This window comes from Denticeps clupeoides, chromosome 4 (assembly GCF_900700375.1).
Source record: "Denticeps clupeoides chromosome 4, fDenClu1.1, whole genome shotgun sequence".
NCBI lineage: Eukaryota > Metazoa > Chordata > Actinopteri > Clupeiformes > Denticipitidae > Denticeps > Denticeps clupeoides.
Window position 1 is genome coordinate 12,804,443 of NC_041710.1, and position 27,079 is coordinate 12,831,521.

Sequence of the window (27,079 nt, forward strand, 5' to 3'; positions counted from 1 at the left end):
ATCAGATGGATATAGTCACTACAGGAATCTGGATTTCAGACATGCTCTACTCTTGGATACCACCACCACGTGACACAGTGGTGGCCTAGTGGGTAAGAAAGCAGACCCATAATCGGAAGGTCACTAGTTCAATTCACCTTATATGGCAGCTCACAAAGGTGATGGGTTAAATGCAGAGGACACATCTGGTTGTGTGCACTGTGTGTTTGCTGCAGTGTTTCACAATGACTTTCACTGAAGCTTGGTGTACACCACCACCAGCCATCTCTCTCTCACACACCACTCAGCTTATCAGTTCCTTCCTTAGACAAGGTCGTAGGTCAACTCAGTTCAGCTCATTTTCAAAGAGTCCACACAAGTGTACTTCATTTCAAATTTTATTAGTGCCATAATTACAAAACTATTATTATTCTCACAGCATGCTTAGCCTTGTATATCTAAATGGACGGTGGCACAGTAGGCCTCCTCACAGGACTGGTTGGTCGTCAAATGGTCAGCCCAGAGATTATGCACGCCAAGTCATCAGGCTTGACCTCCCTGTCAGACAGGTTTATAAGTCAGGCCGTCACAAATCTGGGAAATGACACAGAGACTTCCAACCAGCCACAATGAAGAGGGAGGGGGATATACATTAAAGTTAGGGCTGTCAGATGAACATTCCGCTGGACCGTTTACAGGTAATTGGGGAGATCTTTTTCCACCACCTGTGTATAAAAAATAAATAAATAAATAAAAAAGTTTTTTTTGTTTGGTTAAGAACTTGAGGAAAGAAACAATATATACATAAAACATATGAAAAACAACCTCTTCTTTCATCATTCAGGGATATGTTACTTACACTGGGATCATCCATGGGGCCGTACCTCTTCACAACTTGCCCTTCACGGTCAATAAGGAACTAAACAAAAATGAGCTATAGTTATTATAAACGATTAACAGACTATTTTCCCTTAAAATCTACTGTCGTTATTTGATCACAGTGTGATCATCATCATTTTATTACCACCAGGATTCCAGCGTATGCACACAATTTACCTTTGTAAAGTTCCATTTGATGTTGCTGGGGACAACAAAAACATAATTAAATTCAGATTCACATCAATGTAACAACACACACCAAACACATTCCAGTTTGAGGTTCCCTGCTTTGGGAATGAGCTGCCAGAGCCGAGGAATTAAGAATTTGTAAAAACATCCAAGAGACTCATTTATTCAAAGAGCAAATCCTGTCATGATAAACAGAAGTACTACTGTATGGTTTACATTCCATCTGATGATTTCCCTGCTGTAGCTCTTTGCTTGACTGGTGTAAGTTGCTTTGAATGAAAGAGTCCGCCAAATGTGATCGATTCATATTCCAAACGATAATGGATGTAAATGCTCCATATAAATTAGTAAAGTATCCATGCAGTGCGGCTGCCCCAATACTCTTCAAACTAATCAATACTAAACTGGTTATTTGAGCATTGCCTTTAAAAGAGTGTCATGGATGACACCAATGCACTCTTCAGAACTAGCATAAGGATTATTCTCAGCTCTTGTTATCATGCCACATGTGTATAACTATTTGATAATCTGAAAAGTGTTATACATATTCTGAATGATAAGGAAGACCAATTTTCTGTTTCAACTTGATCGTTTTGTGAATAAATTATGTTCTATCATGTTTTCTTTTCTGGTGGTTAAATACCGCCATCTGGTGGTCACTATCGTAATTGATTAGACATCCTATGTTAATTGTTTTATTTGCAAAACATTCTCTGTACTTGATATTGCACTAATGTCTTCACTCAATACGTTAGATTTATTTCCAGTGTAGTTAATTCTAATGGGAGACAGATTCGCAGAGAAAGCTGTTGTGGTGCTCCCATTTATGAATCTTATTATAATGACAGATACATTCTGTGATGCCAAGGACGTGGAAGATTAGTTTTGAAGCAAGTTTTAGGCAGGAGTACTCACTTTCCCAGTGTGCCCTTGCCCTTGGGCTGCTCCTTCAGCCACTTCCACAGTGGGTGGGCACTGTCACCATTCACGTCGATCTTACTAAATAGGTCAAATTCTGCATTGTAGCCTTTGGCAAAGTCTTTGATCTCTGCTTCGGTCCCTGGTTCCTATAGAGAGGAAGGACAGCAGTCTCAGATGGAACTTGGGTCACTGAGACCATTACTCCCCTGTAGCAATTCTACTACAGCTAAGCAGTTGTTTAAATAAATGTAAAAAAAATGCACTGGCTGTCATACCAGTCTTACGTAATCACACACTGACTATTCCAGTTTAATAGTTACAACTTCAGCTGCTAGTTAAGTGAATAGACTTGATAACTTGTGGCCTATCAAGATCAGTTTTGAGACAAAGGCAATTATTATAACAACACTGTATAAGTGTCTCAGAAGGGTCAACCACCTTTTTTGGATATTATAAGGATTATTGCCGTAAGCAATACCTACAGTGGTCCAGCAGGCAATGACAGTGAATTGATTGTCACTGTGATGCACAGCACATGGTGGAGACAGCAAAATGTGTCCTCTGCATTTAACCAATCACCATTAGCACCCAGAGAGCAGTGTGTAGGGACCTTGCTCAAGGGCATCTCAGGGTCGGGATTTGAACCGATAACATATGTTGATTATGAGCACACTTCCTTACTTGCTAGGCCACCACTGCCGTACTGAACCAAAAGTTTTAATCTTCAATTAAAGCCCATTCTTGTGACTGTTTACTGCTCTTCAGTTGAATAAAGATAAGTGGTGAATAAATTATATATATAGTGAATATACTGAATATTTGTAATATATAATATGTAAACCTAAATGTACACCCCACCTCTTCTGGTTATTGCAGTACCTGTTTTCCAAACTGATTGCATGGGAAGCCCAGGATTCGTAAACCTTTCTCAGCGTACGTGGCGTGCATTTTCGCAAACTGAGTATAGTTTACTGGGGTCTTGCCTCATTTGGAGGCTACGTTTGTAATGATACAGACATAGCCCCTGCAACAAAACAGCAAATGATCACACTGGAAATGGCTCAGTACTGATTTCAATTGGTTAACACTAATTTGATGTATTTGATAGGGGTGCAACGATACAGGTATGCCACTCAACAGTACGCACCTTGTTTTTTGGGAAAAGGTTTTGGTTCGTTTTTGGTACATGCTTTATATGTGAGGAGAACAACGTGCTGGTTATTGTAGTGTTTACCTGAAGTAGGTCAGGAAAAAATAGGTCTGTTCAAAAGCATTTGAGAGAGACAGCAGTCGTTTTGCAGATGGGAGATGCACCTTTAAGATGTATTATGTGGTATTATGCGGAGGCTGCAATTAAGTGGTTTACTTTAGTTGAATAAAATGCTGCACTGGCTTGTAATGCGTGGCACTTTCACTTTTGAAGAGAAGAATAAGGAACGTGTAACCTCTATATCGACAAAGTAACTGCTGATTATAAGTAGATCTGGATAAAGGGGTCTGCTAATTGCCATAAGTCTAAAAGTTTTCATGTCTGAGCATATGGAGTCATTCAACTGAGCATAGTTAGGATACCGAAAGTTAAGAAGTTGCTCAACTGATTCTTTAAAACTTGTGTGTCTCTCTCTGTTCCCGCAACAGTGGTCGTAACAGTTGTGGCTCGTACAGTGCAGTATTTTACCTAGTACCATTGCACCCCTAGCATTCAAAGACTAAATTGTACACCTGTATTTCTCCAGGGACACCTCATTTCCATCGATGTCTTTGGCTGAGAACTCGTAGATGGACTTGGCAGACTGCCAGTCGCTCGCCTGGGCGCACTGTGAGACAAGAGAAGAAGAATTAACGCACCTTTTTAACGAACATCTGATTTCCTTTCCTTATACACAGGGCTATACACAGGGCTGCCATATGACACTATGGAATGCTTAACAAAGTTAAAAAATGTTTGGTGACACTAATAGTGTCCTGCAACAGATTAAAGAAGAGGAGTAAATCATTCATCTAGAACTAAATTGTGGGGAAAATGTAACAGATTCATGTCCCGAGTTCACACAGCCACAGCAGGAAGTGTTGAAAAATGCACACAAAGACACTATTAACACACACTTTGCACATGACAATTTCAACTTATAAATGTTATCTGCCCACAAAAACTAGGCCGTTTACACAACCATCCTTATACAAACTTGTATGATGAAACTTGAGAATGAGAAATAGCCAGATGGAGGTGGAGTCTGACACCCTATTTCTGTCAGCAAATTAGCCTTCAGGAGCTTCATTAGTTAAATTCTCCCTGATTAAATCACAACTTTTTTATTTATTTATTTATTTTTGAGTATAATCTATAATTTACCAAGTTTACCAAGCAAACAAACTAAATTCGAATTCAGAACCAGGGAATTAGCCTGCTTCATAATCCTCATAAACAAGAAATAGCTTGGAACACAAAACACAACCTGCTATTATCCGCTAGACATCTGTTTATGAGACAAGCAGTGCCGATCTCTCTAGCAAAGAACCAAAATAGTGTAGGACATGAAAGCAGACATGTAAGCAGAACATTTATCAAACACTCACAGACATGAAATGGAAGTTGTTTTAATTGTAGTGTAAAGAAGGGGCTTTCAAACAGCCTCATGTGTTGCACAAAGATTAAGGGTGACATTTGGGAGGTTTTACGGTCATGTATTAAATTCACGCTTCCTTGTGGGAAAATGTTGTGCAAGTAGTGACTTTTGTGCAGCAGTGGAAAAAAAGATAAATGTTGAGGCAAGTCTAGACTTATCTGTGTGCTGGTACTAAAGATAAATACCAGTACACATAAATGTTTGGGTATGTGGAATTTAGCCCACGTATGAGTCACATTAAAATCGAATTAAAGATGCTCCATTGGAATAAATGGCACTTGACAATGGTACAAATAAATGTCATTACGGTCTTTACTAATTATTCATTTACCAGGAAGGTATCTTTTAAGAACAAGGAAAGGAAAAGAAAAAAAAAAAAAAAAAAAAAAAAACAGCGCAGACAAACCCGACAGCGCCTCTTGTGGTGCTATAAGACAGACATCCAGCGCTAGCTTCTCAGCTAGTTAGCATGCAATTATTTTTTTTTATATATATATATATATGTCTGCCACACACACACACACACAACACCTGTTTATTGACATTCTTTAGATCATTTTAACATTTCTAATGTTATAAAAGGTACGCGTGTTGAGCTCTCCTCTCACCTCATAGGGTCCATGGTTGCAGGTCAAATTGCACGTAGGTGCTTACTTAACACAAATATAAAACAAATATTTTAAACAAATCTGCCAACTGCACATTTCCGCTGTAATGCATTTTTATAGCACAGCAAATGAGTGCTATATAAAAAAAAATTGGACCAATTCTATCTGTAACAAGACCATTCAAAATAAAAATATGCGGACGTCTAACTACTATAAACTAAACAAGCCCCACCACAAATCTTGAACAGCAGCAGAGAGCTCAGAGTTCACCAATCACGACAACGTCCCACCTGCCAGGCGACATTCAGCGTAGCACCCAAAATTAATCCTGCCATGACCTACCCGTACATTATACATACCGCTCCAAGAACAACAGCGTCGATTAGATTAAAAAAAATCAGATGGACGAGGACTGAAGCACATACCATTGCTCTGCTAACTCCTCGGCCGATCAGCAATGCGCATAAAAGCGCCCGATTGATAATCCACATTGCCGTTGGCCGGACGAGTTTCCGTGTGGCTCCACCTACAAATCAGATGACTGAGAACTTTGTACCAACGAAGCGCCTTACAGCAAATTTAAAACTATATATATATATATAAATTAAACATTTATTTACAGCATATATAATATATATTCAGTGTATTTCCAGGAGTTGTTTGCAAATTGCACATAAGTTTTAGGCGTATTGTTAAACACCACAGAAGGGTCCTGTCGACTGACCACGTGACCGCGGTCCTCCGGAAGCTTGGCGTTGGAACGGTGAATGCTGAGGGGAAACGTGTAAGATTTTGTTGATCGTTGTTGTACACAATAAGCGTCCATGGATGACGAGGAAGAAACCTACAGGCTGTGGAAAATCCGTAAAACTATTATGCAGGTAAGAGTGGTGCTATCTACGTTTTAAAACGTTCGGCTTTGTTTTTGCGATACGCTTGGAACTTTATACAACACAAAAACCACAATACAACGGAGCGCTTGCTTTTCCCCTAGTTGTGCCACGATCGAGGATATCTAGTGACTCAAGATGAGTTGGACCAAACCCTGGATGAGTTTAAGAGCCAGTTCGGTGATAAACCCAGCGAGGGTCACCCGCGACGAACAGACCTGACCGTTCTGGTGGCGCATAATGATGACCCCACAGATCAGATGTTTGTTTTCTTTCCAGGTAAACACTCTTCAGTTATAAAACGTCCTAGAGACAATATGATGTTTGCTGTAATAATTATATTCTGGTCCTTTCGTTGTAGAGGAGCCTAAAGTAGGAATCAAGACCATCAAGATGTACTGTCAGCGCATGCAAGAAGAAAACATCACACGAGCAATCATTGTGGTCCAGATGGGCATGACACCATCTGCCAAGCAGGTGAAGCAGAAAATATTAATCATATATGTTATATTGGGATAATCAGACCAAAGTGTCATAGTCATTTACGTTTATCTTCTCGCCTGAAGTCTTTAGTGGACATGGCACCTAAATACATCCTGGAGCAGTTTCTTCAGCAAGAACTTCTTATCAACATCACAGAACACGAGGTGTGGAGTTTTCCTTTAAATAATATGGTTAGAGTTCATTGGTTCTATCTTTGCTATATTGATATTCCTGTGTTTTATTTGCAGCTGGTCCCAGAGCACATAGTTATGACAAAAGAAGAAGTCACTGAATTGCTTGCACGATAGTATCCTTTACTAATTATTTTTTCTGTGTATGCATTTGGGAGCTGTGAACGTTAAATAATATGACAACACACACTTGATCAAACTGGACTCCTTAACTCCACCAGTAAGCTGAAGGAGAGCCAGCTACCCAGGATTCAGGCTGGTGACCCGGTGGCTCGATACTTTGGGCTGAAAAGAGGCCAGGTAAGATATAACATTTACAGTATTTATCAGACGCCCTTATCCAGAGAGACTTACAATCAGTATTTACAGGGACAGTCCCCCTGGAGCAACTTAAGGTTAAGTGTCTTGCACAGGGACACAATGGTAGTAAGTGGGATTTGAACCCGGGTCTTCTGGTTCACAGGCGAGTGTCTTACCCACTAGGCTACTACCAGCTACACAGCACACGGTGCACACAATGAAAATGTGTCCTCTGCTTTTAACCCATCACCCTTAGTGAGCATTGGGTAGCTATGACGGGCACCTGGGGAGCAGTGTGTGGTGATTTGCTCAGTTGCTCCTCAGTGGCACCATGGCAGCTCGGGATTCGAACCGGCAACCTTCTGATTATGGGGCCGCTTAACCGATATGTCTACACACTATCTTGTATATGAATTTTAGTTCATATACACTACTGTTGAGATTCAAATCTGTAAATGAATCAGCATTGCTTACAGCTTTACAGTGTTTTCTATGTTTAGCAGTGCACCAACCAACCTTTCATGTGTATCACATGACACAATTTTGCTTTCAGGTGGTGAAGATCATCAGACCCAGTGAAACTGCTGGGCGCTACATCACATATAGACTTGTCCAGTAGGTTAGAAAGGTAAGAGGCAATAATGTTTTGCCCTTTCATAATGAATGTATATATTTCAATATAGAATAAGTTTGCTGTTTTTTTCTCTTCAGGCAGTCGGCTGGCTCTCCCATAAACTTGAGATGCACACTGGAAACAAACTGAATGGATAAAAGCAGTGATTCTATTCCTCTTGTGCTTGTTTTTATACAAATCTTGACTTGTAAATTAATTTTGTGTTTTGGTAAAAATAAATTCTTATTGTTTTCAGTTTTTCTTCATCGCATGTTTCTCTGTTGACAAGTCACATCTAAAAAAACGTTAAAAGATTTTCAAATGGTGGGAGCTTGTTCGTTAATGTAAGGTCAAAGGCTTCCGCATTATTCTGAAGACAGATAGCTACAATCTGGTTTTAACTGTGCAATTATCTTATATAAAGCAGAATAGTATTTTAGTGAAATTATTAAAATATAATGTTCATGTAATGATGATCCATTGTGAATGACAGGGCTAATGTTAATATGCAAAACATTACATAATAATAATGGTAATAAAATACATACCTTAGAAGACTTTAAACAGGTGTGCACACAGCACATACCTAGTTAATTACATATGGAATATAGGCAACTATCCTCATATTTAACCCAATACAGGTTTACTGTGTTAATCAGCAATGAGTCATTATCAGAGTACAGAGCAACTCCACATGTAGTCCTTTATTTAACTGCTCTCCACTGACTTCCAGATCCATATTTCAACCAGCATCTTCAATAAAGAAAAAGTGTAAACAATCTCACATTTGAAAAGTAATTTGAATAAAGAATTACCCATTTGGACTATAAAACAATAGGGGCTGAGAAGAATCTCTCTCTCCTGAGCTCAATAACAGTGAATTCTGTTCCAACAAAGTAAACTTTCCATAGTGGTTAGTTCCTCTTTCCACTTATGCTTGGTTACCACTGTACCAGCAAAACAAGAGATCATAAAAAAGTACATTTTCTATTTTCAAAGGGAAAATCTTCATGATTTCAAAGGCATAAACATAAAAAAAGTGCTGAAATGTTATCATGGTATCAATATTTCAGAGAGCAAACAGAGAAAGAACATGTTTGAACATGTTTGAAATCACTATTGTTAACACACAACAATGTTAAAATAGAAAAACACTTTCAAGTAAACACAATAACAGCAGAAAGAGGGGTATGGATTAACAGAATTGTTCCAGCATCAACAGAGGTTTCATATCAAATTTCATAAATACAAAGTTTACTTAAGACATATGAGTGCTATAATAATTCGTTACCATTATTAAATTCCTAAATGCAAGTAAATAAACAGAACCTTTAGTTTTCTTTGTATTCAATAACACAAACATTGTACATAGTTTTTCAGCAGTTCTGCATGAATTGTATATTCTTTTTTTCTCAGTAACTGACAGAGCATACTAGTACCAGACTAATGTGCATTGGAAGGACTTGCATTAGTATACCTACCTTAAAATGGGATCTGCTTCTGTGATTATGATGTCCAAATTCATGTAATGGTTAAACCCGGATTACAATGGCAAATATCAAATAAAACACTATTTTCTGCTTTGGGCACAGTAGTTACATTTTGAAATGTACAAAAATATTGTTCTAATATTAAGAGCAATGTTTCTTTTACCTCTGAAATATATATATACAGTACATACCAAAGGTTTGGACACACCTTCTCATTTAATGTGTTTTCTTTATTTACATGACCATTTACATTGGTAGATTCTCACTGAAAGCATCAAAACTATGAATGGACACATATGGAGTTATTTCACCTTTTTTGTTAAGTAAATAACCGAAAACATGTTTTATATTCTAGTTTCTTCTTCTTTGCTCTGATTACTGCTTTGCACACTCTTGGCATTCTCTCGATGAGCTTCAAGAGGTCGTCACCTGAATTCCCAGAGGTGTTTAGCACTTGTTGGCCCCTTTGCCTTCCCTCTGCGGTCCAGCTGACCCCAAACCATCTGGATTGGGTTCAGGTCCGGTGACTGTGGAGGTCAGGTCTCCACTTTTTGTTAAGTACATAAGTCCACACGTGTTCATTCATAGTTTTGATGCCTTCAGTGAGAATCTACCAATGTATATGGTCATGAAAATAAAGAAAACACATTGAATGAGAAGGTGAGTCCAAACCTTTGGCCTGTTCTGAAAAAATATAAAAATACATCAATCTGTGAAGTAAAAAAAACAAAACAAAAAAAAGCAAACAATAGGGTCAACAGGCTCTACAGGCTTTTAACCCCCTGCTCAGCAGAGAGAAATATGGGTGGTAGTAGCCTAGTGAGTAACACACTTGCCAATGAACTAGAAGACCAAAGTTCAAATCTCACTTACTATCATTGTGTACCTGAGCAAGACACTTAGCCCTAAGTTGCTCCAGGGGGACACTCCCTGTAACTAAGTAACCCTGGATAAGAGAGTCTGATAAAATGTCATAAAGTCATAAATGTTAAATATTTCAAACTGAGCATGTTTCCTTTGAAAATGGCTGGCCCCAAGAGGCCAATTAAACCACAATTATTATAGTGCATTGCTTAACCTGCAAATAAAAAAAAGTTAAGTGATTGTCATTGTGATACACTGCAGCACAGCACACGGTGACACAACTAAATGTGTCCTCTGCTTTTAACCCATCAACCTTAACGAGCAGTGGGCAGCAATGACAGGCGCCCAGGGAGCAGTGTGGGGACAGTGCTTTGCTCAGTGGCACCTCAGTGGCACCTTGGTGGGTCAGGATTCAAACTGGCAACCTTCTGATTATGAGGCCACCACTGCCCCACAAAGGGTTTAAAAACAGTAAGACAGCAGCTAAACACATCTGACAAGACTCAAATGTGCTTTTATGTGTCATAATTGGTATGAAATTTGGACTAGGAAAGGATCTTTCAATTTGGAATCCAATTTTCCTGAATTAATCTAAACATTCATTCAAACTGACTATCACTGTTATTCAGCAGAGTCCTGCTCTGCTTTTGTTCCGGAGGTCCCGCACTCGTGCCCTGTTGGTGTTATTTCTGTGTCTGTCTCCTCATATGGATCTGCCTTGTTGTAGCTGGGCTGCTCATGGATGGTCTCGGGGACGAGAGCAGACAAGTCCATACTGGCTCTAGGGCTCAGCTGGTCATCCTCTGTGCTGGTCTCACTCTCCTGACTAACTAGAGGGTGGCGAAGTTTGGGCCCCTTCCCAACCTCTTCAAACTCAGAATCAGAGTCCAGGGATCTCTCCCTGGAGCCTGACGAGCCCAGAGAGTTGGCTGAGGGAGGAGGAATTTTACGTTAATGCAGCGCTAGCAAAAAAAATGGTTACTTAATCTTAATAACACAATAATCTAATGTGCAAATTAAGTAAATATTTATACAGTTTGTTGAGTGTGTGTGAAAAGCATTGGATTAGGTTGCATATTGAGTTGGTGTTTGGTCTCACCACAGCACTGTTCCACGTCTCCTCTGCCCTGTTGCTTCTCTTTCTCCTCCTCCTCTCCTTCCTCATTCTTACCATTACCACCATCCTGATAAAAGCACGAAAATTGTATGAAGTCTGCATATTCATCAGCCTCCTTATTTTAACATACAATATGAATTAACCAAGTTTGTTCATTTTGTACAATAAGCTATAAATAAAAAAGTTAATATCTGACCTGTTTTTGGAAAACAATTATGATACAGTACAGTTTCCACAAAGTAAACTGTGTACTAGTGCTTATATTGGACATATTTGACAGAACGATCAGCACTTCACGCTTTATGAAAACCAACAAGATGACAATTGTAACATCATGTTATACACCATCATTTAACAAATAAAGAGAGAAAAATAATGTTGATAGGAATGTTGATAGAAATACTGTCTGAATATGTTTGACTTTTGCCAACCACATCTTAAAATCTTAAATAGGATGGTAGTAGCCTAGTGGGTAACACACTCGCCTATGAACCAGAAGACCCAGGTTCAAATCCCACTTACTACCATTGTGTCCCTGAGCAAGACACTTAACCCTAAGTTGCTCCAGGGGGACTGTCCCTGTAAATACTGATTGTAAGTTGCTCTGGATAAGGGAGCCTGATAAATGCTGTAAATGTAAAATCAACCAAATGTTACTAATATCTATTATAGATCTTCCATACAAAAAAGTAAAATCTGCAAAAAGTGCAGGAAGACTGTGCTTACTTGTAGTTGACTCTGTGGCATGTATGAGTATGAAGACATTAGAGTACTCCCAGAACCTTGTTGAAATATCTGCTTGTGGAAGATGATGAGGGCCTCAACAATACGCGCCTGATGGGGGTAGTCCACCAATGAGGAGAGGGATACTGTGGCTCCTGTTGGTTTGGGTCGCATCAGTGTTGGCCCAAACACAATGCCCAGATTACTGGGACTCATTTTGTTGTCCTGCTCCAGGTCTGCGACCCTGAGAAAGGATGCAAAGCAAAATCAGGTCCCATATTTTTAGTTCCTGAAGCAAAATTTTGAACTTTATTTGAATTTTGAAATAGCCAGTGATGCCAACCATAAGTTCACAAAGCAATTACAACAATGCATTACTGAAGGCTGTTCCAGTTTTTGTGACAAAACTGTTTAAAATCACAAACAAACCTATTGTCTAAAAAAATTACTGTTATAAAGCTAGGCTGAATTGTGAATACTTGTCCTTGTGATGGTGTAGACAAAATAAGTGGTATGTGGTTTTCATCAGTCATTTTGTGTAGAACCAGTCACAGGCCATCAATGGACATAAGAAAGATAGTCCTTACTTGCACAGGTGGCCGGTGATGTAGCGTAGAGTAGCAATGTTAGCCAGTGGTAACTCCTGCAGCAGTGTCCTTAGTTTCTCTACCAAAGTCAACACTTCAGGCATCGTCTCTGGTCCTCTGTCCACCAATTCAGGTCCCTTACCAACCTGTGCTCCGTCAGGACTGACAGACTGAAGGCTCTCCTTTGCCAGGCCCATCAGATTATTATACAAACAGAAAGGCATGATTGGCTCTGGCAGCTGCAGTTCAAAGCAGAGGCAGAGCGGGAGAAAGAAATACAGCCAGGTTATCGGGGAAGCAAGTGATATGCTTACTACAGTGTGAAACAGAATTTCAACTATGTAGTAAAGAAAAATGCATAATTTTTCAACACTTGCTGGGATATGTGCCAACCTGTCTGAGGTAGAGCTTGAGCACATTGCTGATGTCATGAGGAGATGCCTGAGAAAGTTCCACTAAATCCTTTCCATTTTCAAATGCCTGGCACAGTTTTTCAACACGGGTCTTTACCCCATTAACACGATAGATACCCTGAGCCAGAAAGTGAGAGGAGAAGACGTCAGCTCATTATGCCTTTATACATAATTATACTGATATAGATAAAAGTACTGGTATGGGTTGCTCAGGGACTAACCTTCATCTTTAGTGCCCTCTTCTCAATTTCCTGAATGCATTTCTTGATTATGAAGGGGATGCCATCTGAGGATCCCTGCTGCACACTGGAAAAATCTCGACCGAAGAGCTGCAGTCGGCCCTGAAGTTTCTTATGGCCACACTGGATTGCCAGAGACTCAAGGCACTTCTTATGACAGGCCAGGAAACACTGAAGAAATAATTAGTACTTCATTTAATTAAGTAATTTTAGAATCCAATCTGTAAAATGCACATTTCAGCTTTTCAAGTATTTTTGACTGTTTTAATCCATGGTTAAATATTTGACACTTAATTTTGAATCATGTAATGGAATTGCAGTTGTTCAGAACAGCTGAAATGCAACAAATTATCAACACACATATGCACATATTTCTAAATAGAAATGCTACAGACAAGAAAATCATATACAAACACAATCAAATGATCTTGATAATTTTAGAAGTTGTTTCATAACAATGATTTCACTGCAAAGCTATAAACATTCAATGCAAGGGCCATTTAATAGTTCAGTTCTTAGTGCAGTCCTACCTCCTCACACTCTGCTCCTTGGAAGTACACATAGCTGTCACACTCCCTGCACTTGGATGGCGTGCGCAGTTTGCGCAGGCGATGCGTCTTTGCTGCTTTGGACAGCCCCACATTTCGAAAGGGTCCAGTGGGAACAGGGATATCTGGCTCAATCCCATTCATGCCTAAAAAATAAAGCAAAACATGTTTTTTATGCATACTGAGTGTATTAAGAAGTTATGTTCCGTGTGTGTATGTTCACTGTGTGCATGTAAACAGGTCAACATGTAAGCGTGGACAGTGTCAATAAGAGGAAGTGAGTGAGTCAGGCCACTCCGTACTGCATAACATGTAGCATAACAGCTTTTATAAAGCTGAAAAGTAAACAAGGCTGCATGATACGTTTCATTTCAATCTTGCTTCTTGGGCTCATAATTTCAATCTGGCAAAAGGTTTTGAACTTCATGAAAATGTATTAGTTTATTTTGGAAGCAATTTCTCATTTTAGTATTCTTCAGTAACTCATCACAGCAGTTAAATAACAATTGGGGTTGAATCTAGCAACACAACTAAACACATTACGTTGTTCTTACTTGGCACAGTTACCGTGTGTCTTTTTACTACAGATAATTATATTCACATCTATATATACCTCTATATAAATTTCAAGCAAAAGTTGAGTGAGGCAAGTAAACTAGCCCTATTACATTTTTACATTTACAGCATTTATCAGACGCTCTTATCCAGAGCGACTTACAATCAGTAGTGACAGGGACAGTCCCCCTGGAGCAACTTAGGGTTAAGTGTCTTGCTCAGCGACACAATGGTAGTAAGTGGGATTTGAACCTGGGTCTTCTGGTTCATAGGCGAGTGTGTTACCCACTAGGCTACTACCACCCATTACTACCACCTATTACAAAACCTAAATGATTAATCAATTGGTTAGTGTGAATCAAACCTTAGCACATTTATAAAACTTGGATCCCCTCTAAAACAGGTTACTCTAACAATAAATGCTATGTATAAATAGCATAGAAAAAAAAACTCACTCTGTTCAAAAGAGACCATGTTCCCATCTCTCTCGTCTGGGTCATCATTTGATGACAGAGTACCAGCAGAAACAGGCCTTGGTGCTTTTGTTATGTCAACTGTTACCAATAAGAAATTAAATTCCATTTTATTTTAATTAATATAGTAGTTAATTACCAAACTGCCACAATGCCAAGGCATAAACAATATGTAGAATAAAAGCAGTTTGATCACAAATAAATACATTAATTATAAATGTAGAGGTTTACCAAAAAAATTACAGATTTTCCTGAAACAGGAAATCATTGGTTATAGATAAAACCTCTAAAATAAAATAGTTATGGCTTTTAACATGAAAAGTCAACCTGACAAAATAAAAGAGAGGGTGTACCTGTGCTAGTTGTGGGGGATTCCCCATCTGTGTCACTGAGAGTAGAAGGCCAAGACTTGTGGGATTGGTGACCTCTGCCTTTTGATAAAACAAGATGTACCAGTTGCAAAAATTAGTACTGCCTAGAAAGGCAAATTGTATAAGGTCTGAAAGGTGAACAATATACACTGCTCAAAAAATAAATAACAACTAAACAAATAAATATATAAATAGAGGGAACACAAAAATAAGTATTCCTAGACCTTACTGAATTAAATATTCATATTAAATACTTTGTTCAAATAACATTTGTGGCCTGCTGGAGGTCATTTTACAGGGCTCTGGCAGCACTCCTCCTGTTCCTCCTTGCACTCCTGGTGGTCTCCTGGTAGCACCTTCATGCTCTGGACACTATGCTGACACACCAAACCTTCTTCATACAGCTCACATTGATGTGCCATGCTGGATGAGCTGCACTACCTGATGCACTTGAATATGTTGTAGACTCTGTCTCATGCTACCAACACCAGGATTCAAAAGTGACCAAAACATCATCCAGAAAGCATAGGAACTGAGAAGTGGTCTGTGGTCACCACCTGCAGAACCATGCCTTTATTGGGGATGTCTTGCTAATTGCCTTAAACTTCCATCTGTTGTCTGTTCCATTTGCACAACAGCATGTGAAATTGATTGTCAATCAGTGTTACTTCATAAGTGGAGTTTGATTTCACATAAGTGTGATTGACTTGGATTTACATTGTGTTGATTCCTTAATTTATTTATTTTTGAGCAGTGTACTATTTTCAGTGGGGCTATGCAGTGCTACACTGCTAGCTAGAAATTAGTCAGAACTAACCTATCCTTGGTTTGACCAGAAATGCTTCTCCTGATGCCACCTCCACTGAAGAGGTTGGGGATTCAGAACTGCTGTTGTGTCGAGCTTGCATTGGTTGCCTGTGAGAAGTTTTATTGGAAGCAGATTGTTTAATAGCCAATAAAGAAGACAACATTTCAAACCTCCTGTCTAAGATGAATGTTTTATATACTGTATGTGTAGTGATGCACAGTAACTCACTGGTTGGAGCCAGTGTAGGGTTCAAACTCGTATTGGCTGGGAGACTCATAGGACAGAGACAGATTCCTTATATGAGCAGTGTACTGTTGGCCGGGGTCATACAGCTTACAGCTCTCACACAGAGTCTGGTAATGCACTGGTAGTGCAGCCGTCTGCATGTGCATGATCTGGTAGTAAGAGATTGTGCACTGTGGAAATAAGAAAACTTTTAAATGGACAAGAGCTCCAGTTCGGACTGGGACATGACAAGGGTACGGTCATTAAAATATCTGTAAAGCTGAAATAATGTTAGTATTCATTTTGAAGTAATGATATAGGATGAAAAAATGTGGGATGCATGGGATCACAAGTTACTTTATCCCCATAACTAATGGTTGACCAAGCGTGACATCTATGTAGTATTTGTTGTGTCTTACTACTGGGTACTTCAATATAAAGTTATGACAAAAGCCATACAAGCAGTTTGAAAACTTACATATGATGCATGGGACACAGAAAACCAGTCTCACTTGTTAAAATGAAAAAAAAAAAAAACAATTCCACAAAAAAATTCTAAGTATTCAGACAAAACATCCTATTTTCCAAAATTTTTCATCCTATATCATTACTTCAAAATGAATACTAACATTATTTCAGCTTTGTTATTGTCGAACTTGTGTACAGAATCTACAACAGAGTGAATAAAAAGATTGTATTCATAGTTGGGGTCCTAGTGAACCCGAATTGATCTATGGTAACTTGAAAGCACGTTGTAAGTCGCTCTGGATAAGGGCGTCTGCCAAATGCCGTAAATGTAAATGTAAATGTAAAACTATTGGACCAAACATTTCAATGTACTCATAATAAGTTAGAGATCTTGTTATTTACATGAGTGTTTTTCCTATTTCATTGAAATAAGTAAAAGTTCCCTTTGATATTACTAATAATATATGAGAAGAAACACCATTTCATTCATTTGATTTCACTTTAATATTTCTTACCCCAAAGATTTAGACAACAACAGAGATATCCCCAAATAACAAAAAAATGACAATGTCAGTAGTCGGTGTTTCCACCATTTTCCACAATAACAGCTTGACCTCGATGTCTCATGTTCCTCACTAGCCTCATGATGATGTTCTGAGGCAATGCATTACACTCTTCCACAAGTGCTACACACAGTTCTGCCAGGTCATGTGGGGGTGGGGTACGATCATTCAGTCTCTTCTGCAACTGGTCTATTAGCATTAACATCTATGAACCGAAAGTTGGGTGTGTGCTGGCGGAATTGATGATGGGTTCTATGATGTCTCTGAGGTAAGAACGTGCAGTGACTGAGCCATGTACAATAAAAATCGCAAGAGTTAACCAGTTTTTTTTAAATAAATTGAAATTAAATGACGTTCCACATCTGAGTACACATTATATTAATATTAAAGTGCAAATATTACAGACTTTTTATTTTTTTAGCATTTTGGTTTCATTTTCGAGAGAATTGCCCATTGTATTGCCCATTGTATTGTACTCTTGGCAGTGAATTTGATATTTTAGAAATGCTAAGGTTGTGCACTTGAGTGACCATCTTCTTAAACCTTGTTGCTGACCAAGTACACCCCTTCATAGAAACAGCATTGCCTGATAGCACTACCCTCTTTCAGCAAGATAATGTGCCCTACCAGACTACACGAGTGGCCAAGAAGTTATTGCTTGTTCTGAGCTGCTTGTCAGTCTGTTGTGTATGGGGCTGCACCACCACAGACAGAAACATAACACAACACATGGTGCACATGTTAACTTGGTGCCCATAAACCAAAGCTATTTGAATGGGTACATCAGGATAGATGCATCAGAATTAGACCATGCAGCAATTGAAGAATAATGTCTGGATTGATACGTGTTGTAGTTCTCGAGAACAGTCTTGTTGTTTCTTGTCATCAAACTATGAGGAAAAAACTAAATCTGAAAAAGAATGTCATTTTTGCATGGCAGTGTCTTGGTCTTGAAACCCTCTGGCCTCACGTCTCAGTTTAGGTGGTCTTGACTACCTAATAGGTTTGATTATTGGTAATTTCTCGTATGGATGGCTGTGTACATGTGCCTTGTTTATATGAAAAGACAAGGCACTAAGGGAAAAATTCAAGTTCTGCTCGAAAATTCTCACAATAATGTGCCCTGATACACAGCAAAATGTTTCAAGAACAGTTTGGGGAAAAAACAAGTTCAATCGAGTGGCTGTGGGTTGTGATGGGAAAAAATTCCACCTTGCACACATTTACATTACATTTACAGCATTTATCAGACGCCCTTATCCAGAGCGACTTACAATCAGTAGTTACAGGGACAGTCCCCCCCTGGAGCAACTTAGGGTTAAGTGTCTTGCTCAGGGACACAATGGTAGTAAGTGGGATTTGAACCTGGGTCTTCTGGTTCATAGGCGAGTGTGTTACCCCAAGGCTCCTACCACCCTACCACACAGGATCTGCTACTGACGACTCAGTGCCAGACACCAAATCATAAGTTCAACAGTATAGTGGAGTCCATGCCTCAATGGGTCAAGGCTGATTTAGTGGAAGAAGAGGAACCTCCTCGTTATTAGGTGTGTGGTGTTAATGGACACCTGATCATGGAATGAAATTAAATGGCATGAAAGAGCATGTGCATCTGCCAAGTGAGACTCACAGAGCGCAGTGTCTGGTCTGTCTGCCGTATGAGTTCCTGGATCTGCCTCAACATCTTCACCTTGATGTCCTCCAGTTCCTGCTGCTGTGTGGTAGCATCTGCGATGCAAGTGCGATAAGTCGCCTCTGCCTCCTCAGCCTGAACACAGACACACACACCACCCCAGTAGGGGGTTGTGCAGTAGGCAATATGGTCAAAAGGAATGCTTGATCGAACAACACACTATATAAAGCTTCTTAACATTCGTTACACTAATAATAAGTAAATACAGATTTCAAACTAAAATTATTGGATAGATCAACTGAGGGTACCTCATTAACATATCACATAATTGTTTTCAGGAATCAGTTCCTTGTTGTATGCTTTAATTAAAAGTCCTGCTGCATTTTAAATTTAATTGTATGTGTCCTTGAGCTAACTTTTTTTGTTTGTTTTTACTTAAATGATAAAAATCTGGAAACCACTATATAAGAAGCAGTGTGTGAGTGTCGATTAAAGTTATATTAACTCAAATTCTTACTTTACTAAAAATCTATCTGTATGTTTGGTTTGTATTGGCTAAGGATCTCAGATCCCAGACAGCACTGTATTTGCATGTGCAATATATTGATGGGATGGATGTTAAAATATGTTTATCATCAAACATAATAATAAAATGGAAAAACTAATAAAATTAGTTCATCTTCTTCAAAACACAGTTTACTACGAATTTTTGTTTGTATCTGTTTTTTTTTTAAATCCAGACATACCTGTTGTGACCTTAGTAAACACTCCTCAGTGTCACCCAAGGCTAGGTGGTGGTAGCCTAGTGGGTAACACACTTGCCTATGAACCAGAAGACCCAGGTTCAAATCTCACTTACTACCTGAGCAAGACACTTAACCCTAAGTTGCTCCAGGGGGGACTGTCCCTGTAACTACTGATTGTAAGTCACTCTGGATAAGGGCGTCCACACATTAATGATAAATCCTAAATGAATCATAAATCCGAAACGAAACATTTTCAAAACTGCATTGGTCACTTCATGGCTGACTTACTTTTGACTTCTTAAACTTTGTCCTTTAAACCACATCCTGAATGAGAGTGGACATGCGTAAAAAGGCCAACTGCCATTACACACTTCCTGAAAGTCATACAATTTGTGCACTATGGCCCCATACACTTTAACAAAAATCAGCACTGTGACCTGGTCACACAGTTCACAGAAAAAATAGTCAGATATAGTCAGAGTTTCTGCCTTATAGTTGACATCTGTGGGCAGCTGACCTTGTTGCGGGCCTCCTCCTCATGACGCTTCTTCCTGTCCAGCGTTTTAGTGCTCTCTTCCACCTTGTTAACCACAGTCCGAACCTTCTCATACTCCTCACAGCGAACTAGATAAGCCTGCTTAGCCCTACGCAGGTTACTCTCAGCCTCCACCTGTAAGGAGCACAACTACATATTAACACAGCTCCCATATAGCACAGAAACAGACTATACACTACTAAATCCATACACACACATTTGTGTATATAAACAGACAAAACTTGATGTGAATATGCATTTAAAAAATATATTGACAAACAAGAATGAGGTGTGAAGATAACCTCAACTGTTTCAGCTAAGTCTATAACACACAAACACATACTTACCAGTTTCCTCTTGGCCCTCTGCCACTGTTCCTTTATATCCCTGCGTTTCTTCTCATGTTCCTGCTTACGCTGCAACAGAGGCTGAAAACAGCACAGGGGAAAAGGGGACACCAGGGGATTGATGAAGAGAGAGAAAAGTGAAAATCAGTCAACGGAAAACTAGAAACAGGTGGGCAGAGGTGGGTAACAGAATGTTATTTTCAATGCCACGCATCACTACATGTATTAGTCACATACAGACACACCCCTCTACCCACAAGAACAAAGTCCTTCATTTTGAGGCCAAAATTTGTTTCTTCATGTTTCACAGATGAAGTTTATGTGTGTGTACCTGTATAAAGGACTGTGTGTGCATGCTACCAGTAGCCTGCTGAACTCCCAAGCTTTGCTCCAAGTCCTGTTCCAGTGCCAAAGAGTATATGGAGAACAATGGCATCTGGGGCTGAACAAAAAAAGAAAGAAAGAAAAATACTTCTGAAAAATAATTCTGATAAAGATCCATAACTTTATATTTGTAGGCTGTTATGTACCTTGGTGATGCTATCCTTACAGGACTGGTACAGACTTTGCATTTTCTTTGCAAAGTCCATTTCTGGAAATAAATATAATATGACAATTAAAAACTCTACTTTCTTTTCTGTAAAAAAATATATGTTTAAGCATTCTCATCTTCACCATGAGTGAGTCTCTTGTCCACATAATTAATGACATCCTTCAAGTATTTAGAGATGCTTTTGGCATAGGACAGAGCTGAGTCCACCCCTCCCTCACTACGCTGGAGAAGGACATCCACCTGCTCAACACGCATTGCTAACGTAACACACACACACAGGGTAGTTATGACAAATCCTGTTACACTAATAAGATTTTTTTCTTTCACTGGCTTGATGAGCATAACTGAGCATAACTGGAAACTTACAGCAGTCCTGGTGATCATATTTCATCTGTGCCTCTGTCCCCTGTGCACCATGCAGATTCTCCATAGACTGACCACATACAGAATAAACACTAAACTTTAGAGATATTAAATTAAGGTTAGCATGTTGATACTCTGTTATAATCGTAACATTATTTAATTTTATTAGATTAGAACTTGTAACTTGTAACATTTTAAACTGTGCAACATTTGCATTCCCCTGTTCTAGGAAGCCACATCTTAAGGAAGTTTTATTCCAACAGTACTGCATTTTCCTACAAGTGTCATCCTCAGTCCACATGTTTCAGGGGCAACTGGTCTGAACATTTGTCATTTCCTCTTTTTTTATGAAGACAGATGGAAACTTCTCCATTTTACTGAGCTTATGGATGAAAATCAGGCCCTGACTGAGACCCATTTCACTAAATGTTCATGAATTTCTATGAGTGAATATGTTCTGTGGCCTGCAACTGAGCAGTGAGAAGCTGGGGGAAGGGAGACATGACACTTTTCCTCTGATGAGCAAAGTAACCCGACTTCAGATAACGACAGCAGGATACAGACTTCACAACATCCGCCCTGAGGGCAGTCATAGACACACACGTGCACACACACACACACACACACACACACACACACACACACACACGTACACTCTGTTACACAGAGATATATACCATGTTACAGATCAGAGTCCTACATGTCACAGTAAAGGTACAGAAACACACACACTCACTCTACTTTTCTCTGTTGGTGGCAAAGACAGGAGGGTGCTGCTATCTACCTCCCCCATCAGCAACTCTGAAACGCTGGGTAGAGAAAGAGAGAGAGACAGAAAAAATGAGATAAAATTCATTCTGTCCCTTTAAGTGAACTTCCTTTGGGATTGGAACACCAGTCCTCTGTTACGAAAAGGATTTGTGCTCTGGGGATGCAATTCTACATGCAAGAGAAAGCCAGTCAGCCACCTGATGTCATCATATGGTCACACAAAGTCAGGCAGTCCTATTGCAAATACTCCTACTCTGTGTACGAAGACTGAAATTGATGCCCGTGGAACAAGCAATCATGGCCACTTACTCACCTGCTGCTGAATGCCACCGCAATGGTCTCAATGGCCTTTTCAAAGTCCTTCTTCTCTGGCCCATGGCTGCTCTCATAGTGGAACCCTGGACAGCAATCAATCTTGATGTTCATAATAAATCTCCCAAATAACTACTTCTGCTTATTGAGTTATTGAGCACTAACTCTAGGGAGAAACTAGTAGAACAGGGACAACAAAAACAAACTAAAATCGCAATTTTGTAGTGGCACCCTATGTTCAAAGTAAAAGGAAAAAAAGTAAATAATGTATAAATCATGCAAAGTGATGATTGATATGCTGCAAAATCTACATTGATTCTAAACTTAAAATGATCACTGACCTTTGACCTTGGAGATGAGTGTTCCAGCTGCAGTGAGGGTCTCCACAGTGTTGAGCAGTGGGTAGGTATTAATTACCTGCCTCAAAACCCTTAACACCTCACCTAAGCATTCATGAGCCAAACCTCGCCTGGACTCACCATTATCTAAAGAGGGTGGGGGGTAGAAAATGGGAGAAAGAGAGAGAGGGGTACACAAATACTAAATTAATCCTCACAAATAGAGAGGAAGAACCTTTTAGAAAACCCTGAGTATCATCTCCTGCAATACAACCTGTGCCTTTTTAAAATGGGAAAAATAGCAATACAAGCATTTTAAAATAACAAACATTAAGTCTGAGGATGTATCCAAGTAAATTTGGTGTCTCAGGAAATACCCAGTTTATGTTTGCAACATAAAACAATCCTCTGCATCCTACGCACACAAGTGATTGGTAACCAACACACATACTAAGACAGTAACAAGCATGCACACACACAAACCCGTACGGCGTTATAATGAATCAGTGGATAAAACACAACCCTGACAACTGGGTTGTGTTGCTAGGTGCTGAAAGGAAGCCAAGAAGTCAAAACAGAGTAAGAGGACCTCTATAACAAATATGTAAAATTCTCCAACCTCTGAGATGGATGTTTAATCCACTGTCCAGTTACATAAAAGAGAGCAGAAACATAACTTATGTAAACTTATGTAGATGACATGTGGTGCTGGTAGGCTAGTGAGTAACAAACTTGCCTATCAATGAGATAACTGCACAATTTGCATGTTTGAGCCTCGCCATTGTGTCCCTGAGCAGGACACTAAACTCAGAGTAACCGTCACAGTAACTCTGATGTCAGCTAATTGCAATCCCAATGAAGTCAAGTGTTCAGTAATCAGCCACTCCCTAAAAAACTGTGACATAAATCAAAGACAATGCCCCTACCTGTAGACGTGTTGTCAAAGTTTCTTTTCAGAGCAAAGACATTATTAATTAAGAACTATTAAATCCATTATTAAGTGGAGCATTCACTCAGAGTCAAAACAAAGTCAAGTTTGTGATTTACTGACAGTGAATATCTCAGGTTTTTTTTCACTATTTAAAACTGAACATTTCTGAACATTAACCTAATTTCATGCCTTGATCTTAGGGAGGCCACATGTGAGATGATTTTGTATACTGGAGAGTACATTCATGATTTTATCAGTTTGTGAAATGGGTGTGACTATTTCAGAAAAGACATCAGGGGAATCTCCAGTCGTGTTAAAAGTCTTTTGGTGCTTCGTGGGTGTGTCAGCCATCCTGGCCTTATCTGCCTGGACACCCAACAGCCTATACTGCTAGGAAAATGTAAACAGGAAGTGTGCTTTTTGAAAATAGCTGCATTGACAGGAAGTGCCTTGACAAGTCTCCACTAACTGATTTCTTTCTCAGGACAACCAATAAGGAAATAGCACAGCACACCCTAAATTATGACTATGACAATGACATTCAGACATTCACACTTTCCTTGCTAATTCAACAAAAGGTTTTGGTAACAGATTAGAAGACAATTTTAAACAGCAAATGTCTACAGAAAGTCAAAATGTTAAATATTACAATAAAGACATAAAACAAAAGGTTATTGGGGTCAGTACTTTGTGAGTTTATAGTAGGTGATCAAACACAAGCATGCATTATAACTCCAAGCCTTGAGGTCAGACAAGCAAAGAGAATAGAAGAGTGTGTAATTTCCTCTAAAAGTAGCAATGAAAACATGTGACGCACAGTTCCTCTTCCTTCCTCTATGTCGCTATAGAAACATGGTTAGAAAAAAAGGAAAGCTCTGTGTGGTGCATAAACGGTTGTTCCTCAAAGTGACACAAAGTGAAGAAAAAGAAAGCAGAAAAAATGAAAAGACTGTTGTGTATAAATGTTAATGTTAAAAGAATTATTTCAGGCATTATGTGACAAAACATAAAAAACTTCCCATCAACTAAATACAAACTATAAAACAATATACAACTTTTGCACATAGGTTGTAATAACTCCGATTGAGGGGAGTCACCATGATTTGTCTTATATTATGTCTGCTGAATGGCTAAAAATTGTTTTAGCAGACCTACATTTCCCAGGGTGCTAAATTTGCAAGTACACTCATCATTAGCTGTTGCAGTAACAGAGAACAGTAATGGCGTGTGATTGTGCAGACCATGCAGGACTGTCTAGTAATCTTGAAGTACAATCGGCAGAATCAGTCTCCCACCGTATGGGTTCATGTTACTACACAAATGCAGCCTTATCAAATCACTACAACATACCCCAGGAAGCTCTGCTCGCAAACCCTGACATGACCCACCTTCTCCCAGCACCACATCCTTCAGCTTCTCCACAGCTTCAGCAAACCGTGCCACATCGCGGAGAAGAGGTGGGATGTCCTCCACCTCGATGGCTGCACCCTCCGGTGTTTCCACTGTTGGGCTATAGGCAGATGCAGCACGTGCATGCCCCTTATTGAAACCCCAGGCTCCAGCTGTCTGCATGGGGAACCCAGCGGCGCTGGCGTGACGGCTTAGAGCTGTGGGCCGTTTCAGGGTGGCCCCGGGAGACGAGCAGCTCACCAGCTTACTATGGATGGCAGACGGGGTGCCAGGGCAGGAAGCAGAAATGGGGTCCGAGGTACCAGCTATGGCACAGAGGCCATCTACTGTGTCTCGATATGGCTGCTCCTGGAGAGTGGACAGCTTATTTGTTTTATACAATGAGGGAGTTAAGCAAAAGAGAGAGAGAGAGAAATGGATGCATGAATGAATGTGACAGGATGACGACAAAAAAATTATGACGTTAGATGAGTTAGTAAGTAGGTTGTGTGTAGGGCAATTGTCGGTAAGAAATCATGACTGTATGCAATGTTGCCAAATCTCGCGAGAAGTGAACGACCACGTTAGCAAAAAAAAAAGTGGGGGGACCAACTGAGCAACTAGTCCACCTTAAACAATGAGGTATAAATTTAAACAATTTACTTAATCACATCCTATGAAAAAAAGTGAATCATTACAGACGAGGTAACACATTACACACATCGCACACTCACCACACCAGTAACTCTTCAACATTAAAAAAAAAACCCAGAAACTTTTCAATTTTCTGATGGTATCTGAGAAAACCAACCAAAGTCACTTCTAAAAACGAAGACACACAGCATGAGTTGGACGAAAGTAAAAAGGTTCTTCTCGTGTATAAACGCTGCGAAATGAAGATCACTTCGACCAAAGCACAGACCTATGTTATGTTATTAATCTAAAACTTAATTTTATCCTTTCACGGTTGTTCATTGCAGTTACTGTGTAATAGTAAGCAATTCACCTGTCAAATGTTGTACAGCCAGGCATGAACACTATTTTAATGACAACCGATTAATTTCTAAAACAATTATCAATTACAAATATGAAAACTGCCACAGGAGAGTGCATGGAAATGTTGCTAGCATCTAAGCTAATCTTACGACTAATGCGACTGATTAAACTTTCTAAAAACCTTTGTATAAATAAAAACTTATATATAATGTGTGTGTGTGTGTGTGTGTGTGTGCATAAGCGGTGTCAGGTTCCGCTTCCACTCAACTCACTGAGGGCCCGAGAACTCCAGGGCTGCCCGCTTGGGTCTTCTTTGCCAGCGAAGGGGTTTTGGATAAATCCTTATCCTTCTTCTTTCTGGAGAACATTATACTCTCCTAGCGCAAAGCGTTGGCCTCTTAATCCGGAATATTTCTTTAAAGCGACCCCCCCTAAACCAGGCGCATTTAATTCAGCTTCGCTTCAGTTGCCGTTCTGACATCGCAGCTTCCCCATCAGAGGAGAAAAACGAGCCCTTCTGCGCACGCTGCCCTGCAGCCTCTTCCTGTCGACTTCAACGTGAGCACACACGCCAGGAGAAGAAACTAAATATTTTTTAAATATTATAAAAAATATATTTTAAATAAAATACAAGAATTCCTGTCAGTAAAAAAAAAAAGCCACTTATTCGGAGGGTATATACATATATTAAGCTTCATGTATACGCCTGTGTCGTAAGCGCAGGCACCCAACGTGCGCTTTCAGGTAACTCTAATCTCCACCACTGGGAGGCAGTATAGGCAAATAATCCTTTACAGAAGGTTCATTCCCCATTGGCCACAACATTAAAACCACCCCTTATAGCACATAGAAGGTGACTCGTGTCTCGCCAAAGCGGTCCAGTGTAATAGGCCATGTGATATTTGGCACCACCAGCACTTGTGAGGTCCGAAACTAACAACTAATAGCCAGGCAAAAGCTTGGGATCCTACTCATAAAAGGTGGACAAACATGGCACGTTTCGAAGTGGAGAAAATATATATAGTATAGTATAGACACACT

The 27,079-nt window shown here is 39.6% G+C and overlaps 3 protein-coding genes across 3 annotated transcripts; 1 reads left to right on the forward strand and 2 right to left on the reverse strand.

Annotated features, from left to right (window-relative positions):
- Positions 1-361: 361 nt before the first annotated feature.
- On the reverse strand, positions 362-5,774 carry gpx4b (glutathione peroxidase 4b). Its single transcript, XM_028976515.1, has 7 exons — positions 5,629-5,774; positions 3,691-3,785; positions 2,848-2,992; positions 1,963-2,114; positions 1,036-1,060; positions 839-898; positions 362-704 (listed from the first exon to the last, which is right to left on the reverse strand). The coding sequence occupies exons 1-7, from the start codon at positions 5,692-5,694 to the stop codon at positions 672-674; spliced, it is 576 nt and encodes a 191-aa protein (XP_028832348.1). The 5' UTR covers positions 5,695-5,774; the 3' UTR covers positions 362-671.
- Positions 5,775-5,923: 149 nt separating this feature from the next.
- Positions 5,924-7,941, forward strand: LOC114788487 (DNA-directed RNA polymerases I, II, and III subunit RPABC1). The gene is made up of 8 exons (XM_028977116.1): positions 5,924-6,084; positions 6,198-6,372; positions 6,455-6,570; positions 6,660-6,740; positions 6,825-6,883; positions 6,989-7,067; positions 7,621-7,695; positions 7,779-7,941. Exons 1-7 carry the CDS (start codon positions 6,028-6,030, stop codon positions 7,684-7,686), a joined length of 633 nt encoding a protein of 210 aa, XP_028832949.1. The 5' UTR covers positions 5,924-6,027; the 3' UTR covers positions 7,687-7,695; positions 7,779-7,941.
- Positions 7,942-10,366: 2,425 nt separating this feature from the next.
- On the reverse strand, positions 10,367-26,630 carry arhgap45a (Rho GTPase activating protein 45a). Its single transcript, XM_028976332.1, has 23 exons — positions 26,311-26,630; positions 25,042-25,426; positions 22,726-22,869; positions 22,386-22,470; positions 22,038-22,110; positions 21,305-21,371; positions 21,061-21,195; positions 20,916-20,977; positions 20,717-20,827; positions 20,386-20,466; positions 20,021-20,173; positions 18,755-18,892; positions 16,097-16,284; positions 15,878-15,975; positions 15,043-15,120; positions 14,672-14,770; positions 13,644-13,807; positions 13,096-13,284; positions 12,855-12,992; positions 12,462-12,700; positions 11,878-12,118; positions 11,134-11,218; positions 10,367-10,963 (listed from the first exon to the last, which is right to left on the reverse strand). The coding sequence occupies exons 1-23, from the start codon at positions 26,404-26,406 to the stop codon at positions 10,656-10,658; spliced, it is 3,357 nt and encodes a 1,118-aa protein (XP_028832165.1). The 5' UTR covers positions 26,407-26,630; the 3' UTR covers positions 10,367-10,655.
- Between the last annotated feature and the right edge of the window lie 449 nt (positions 26,631-27,079).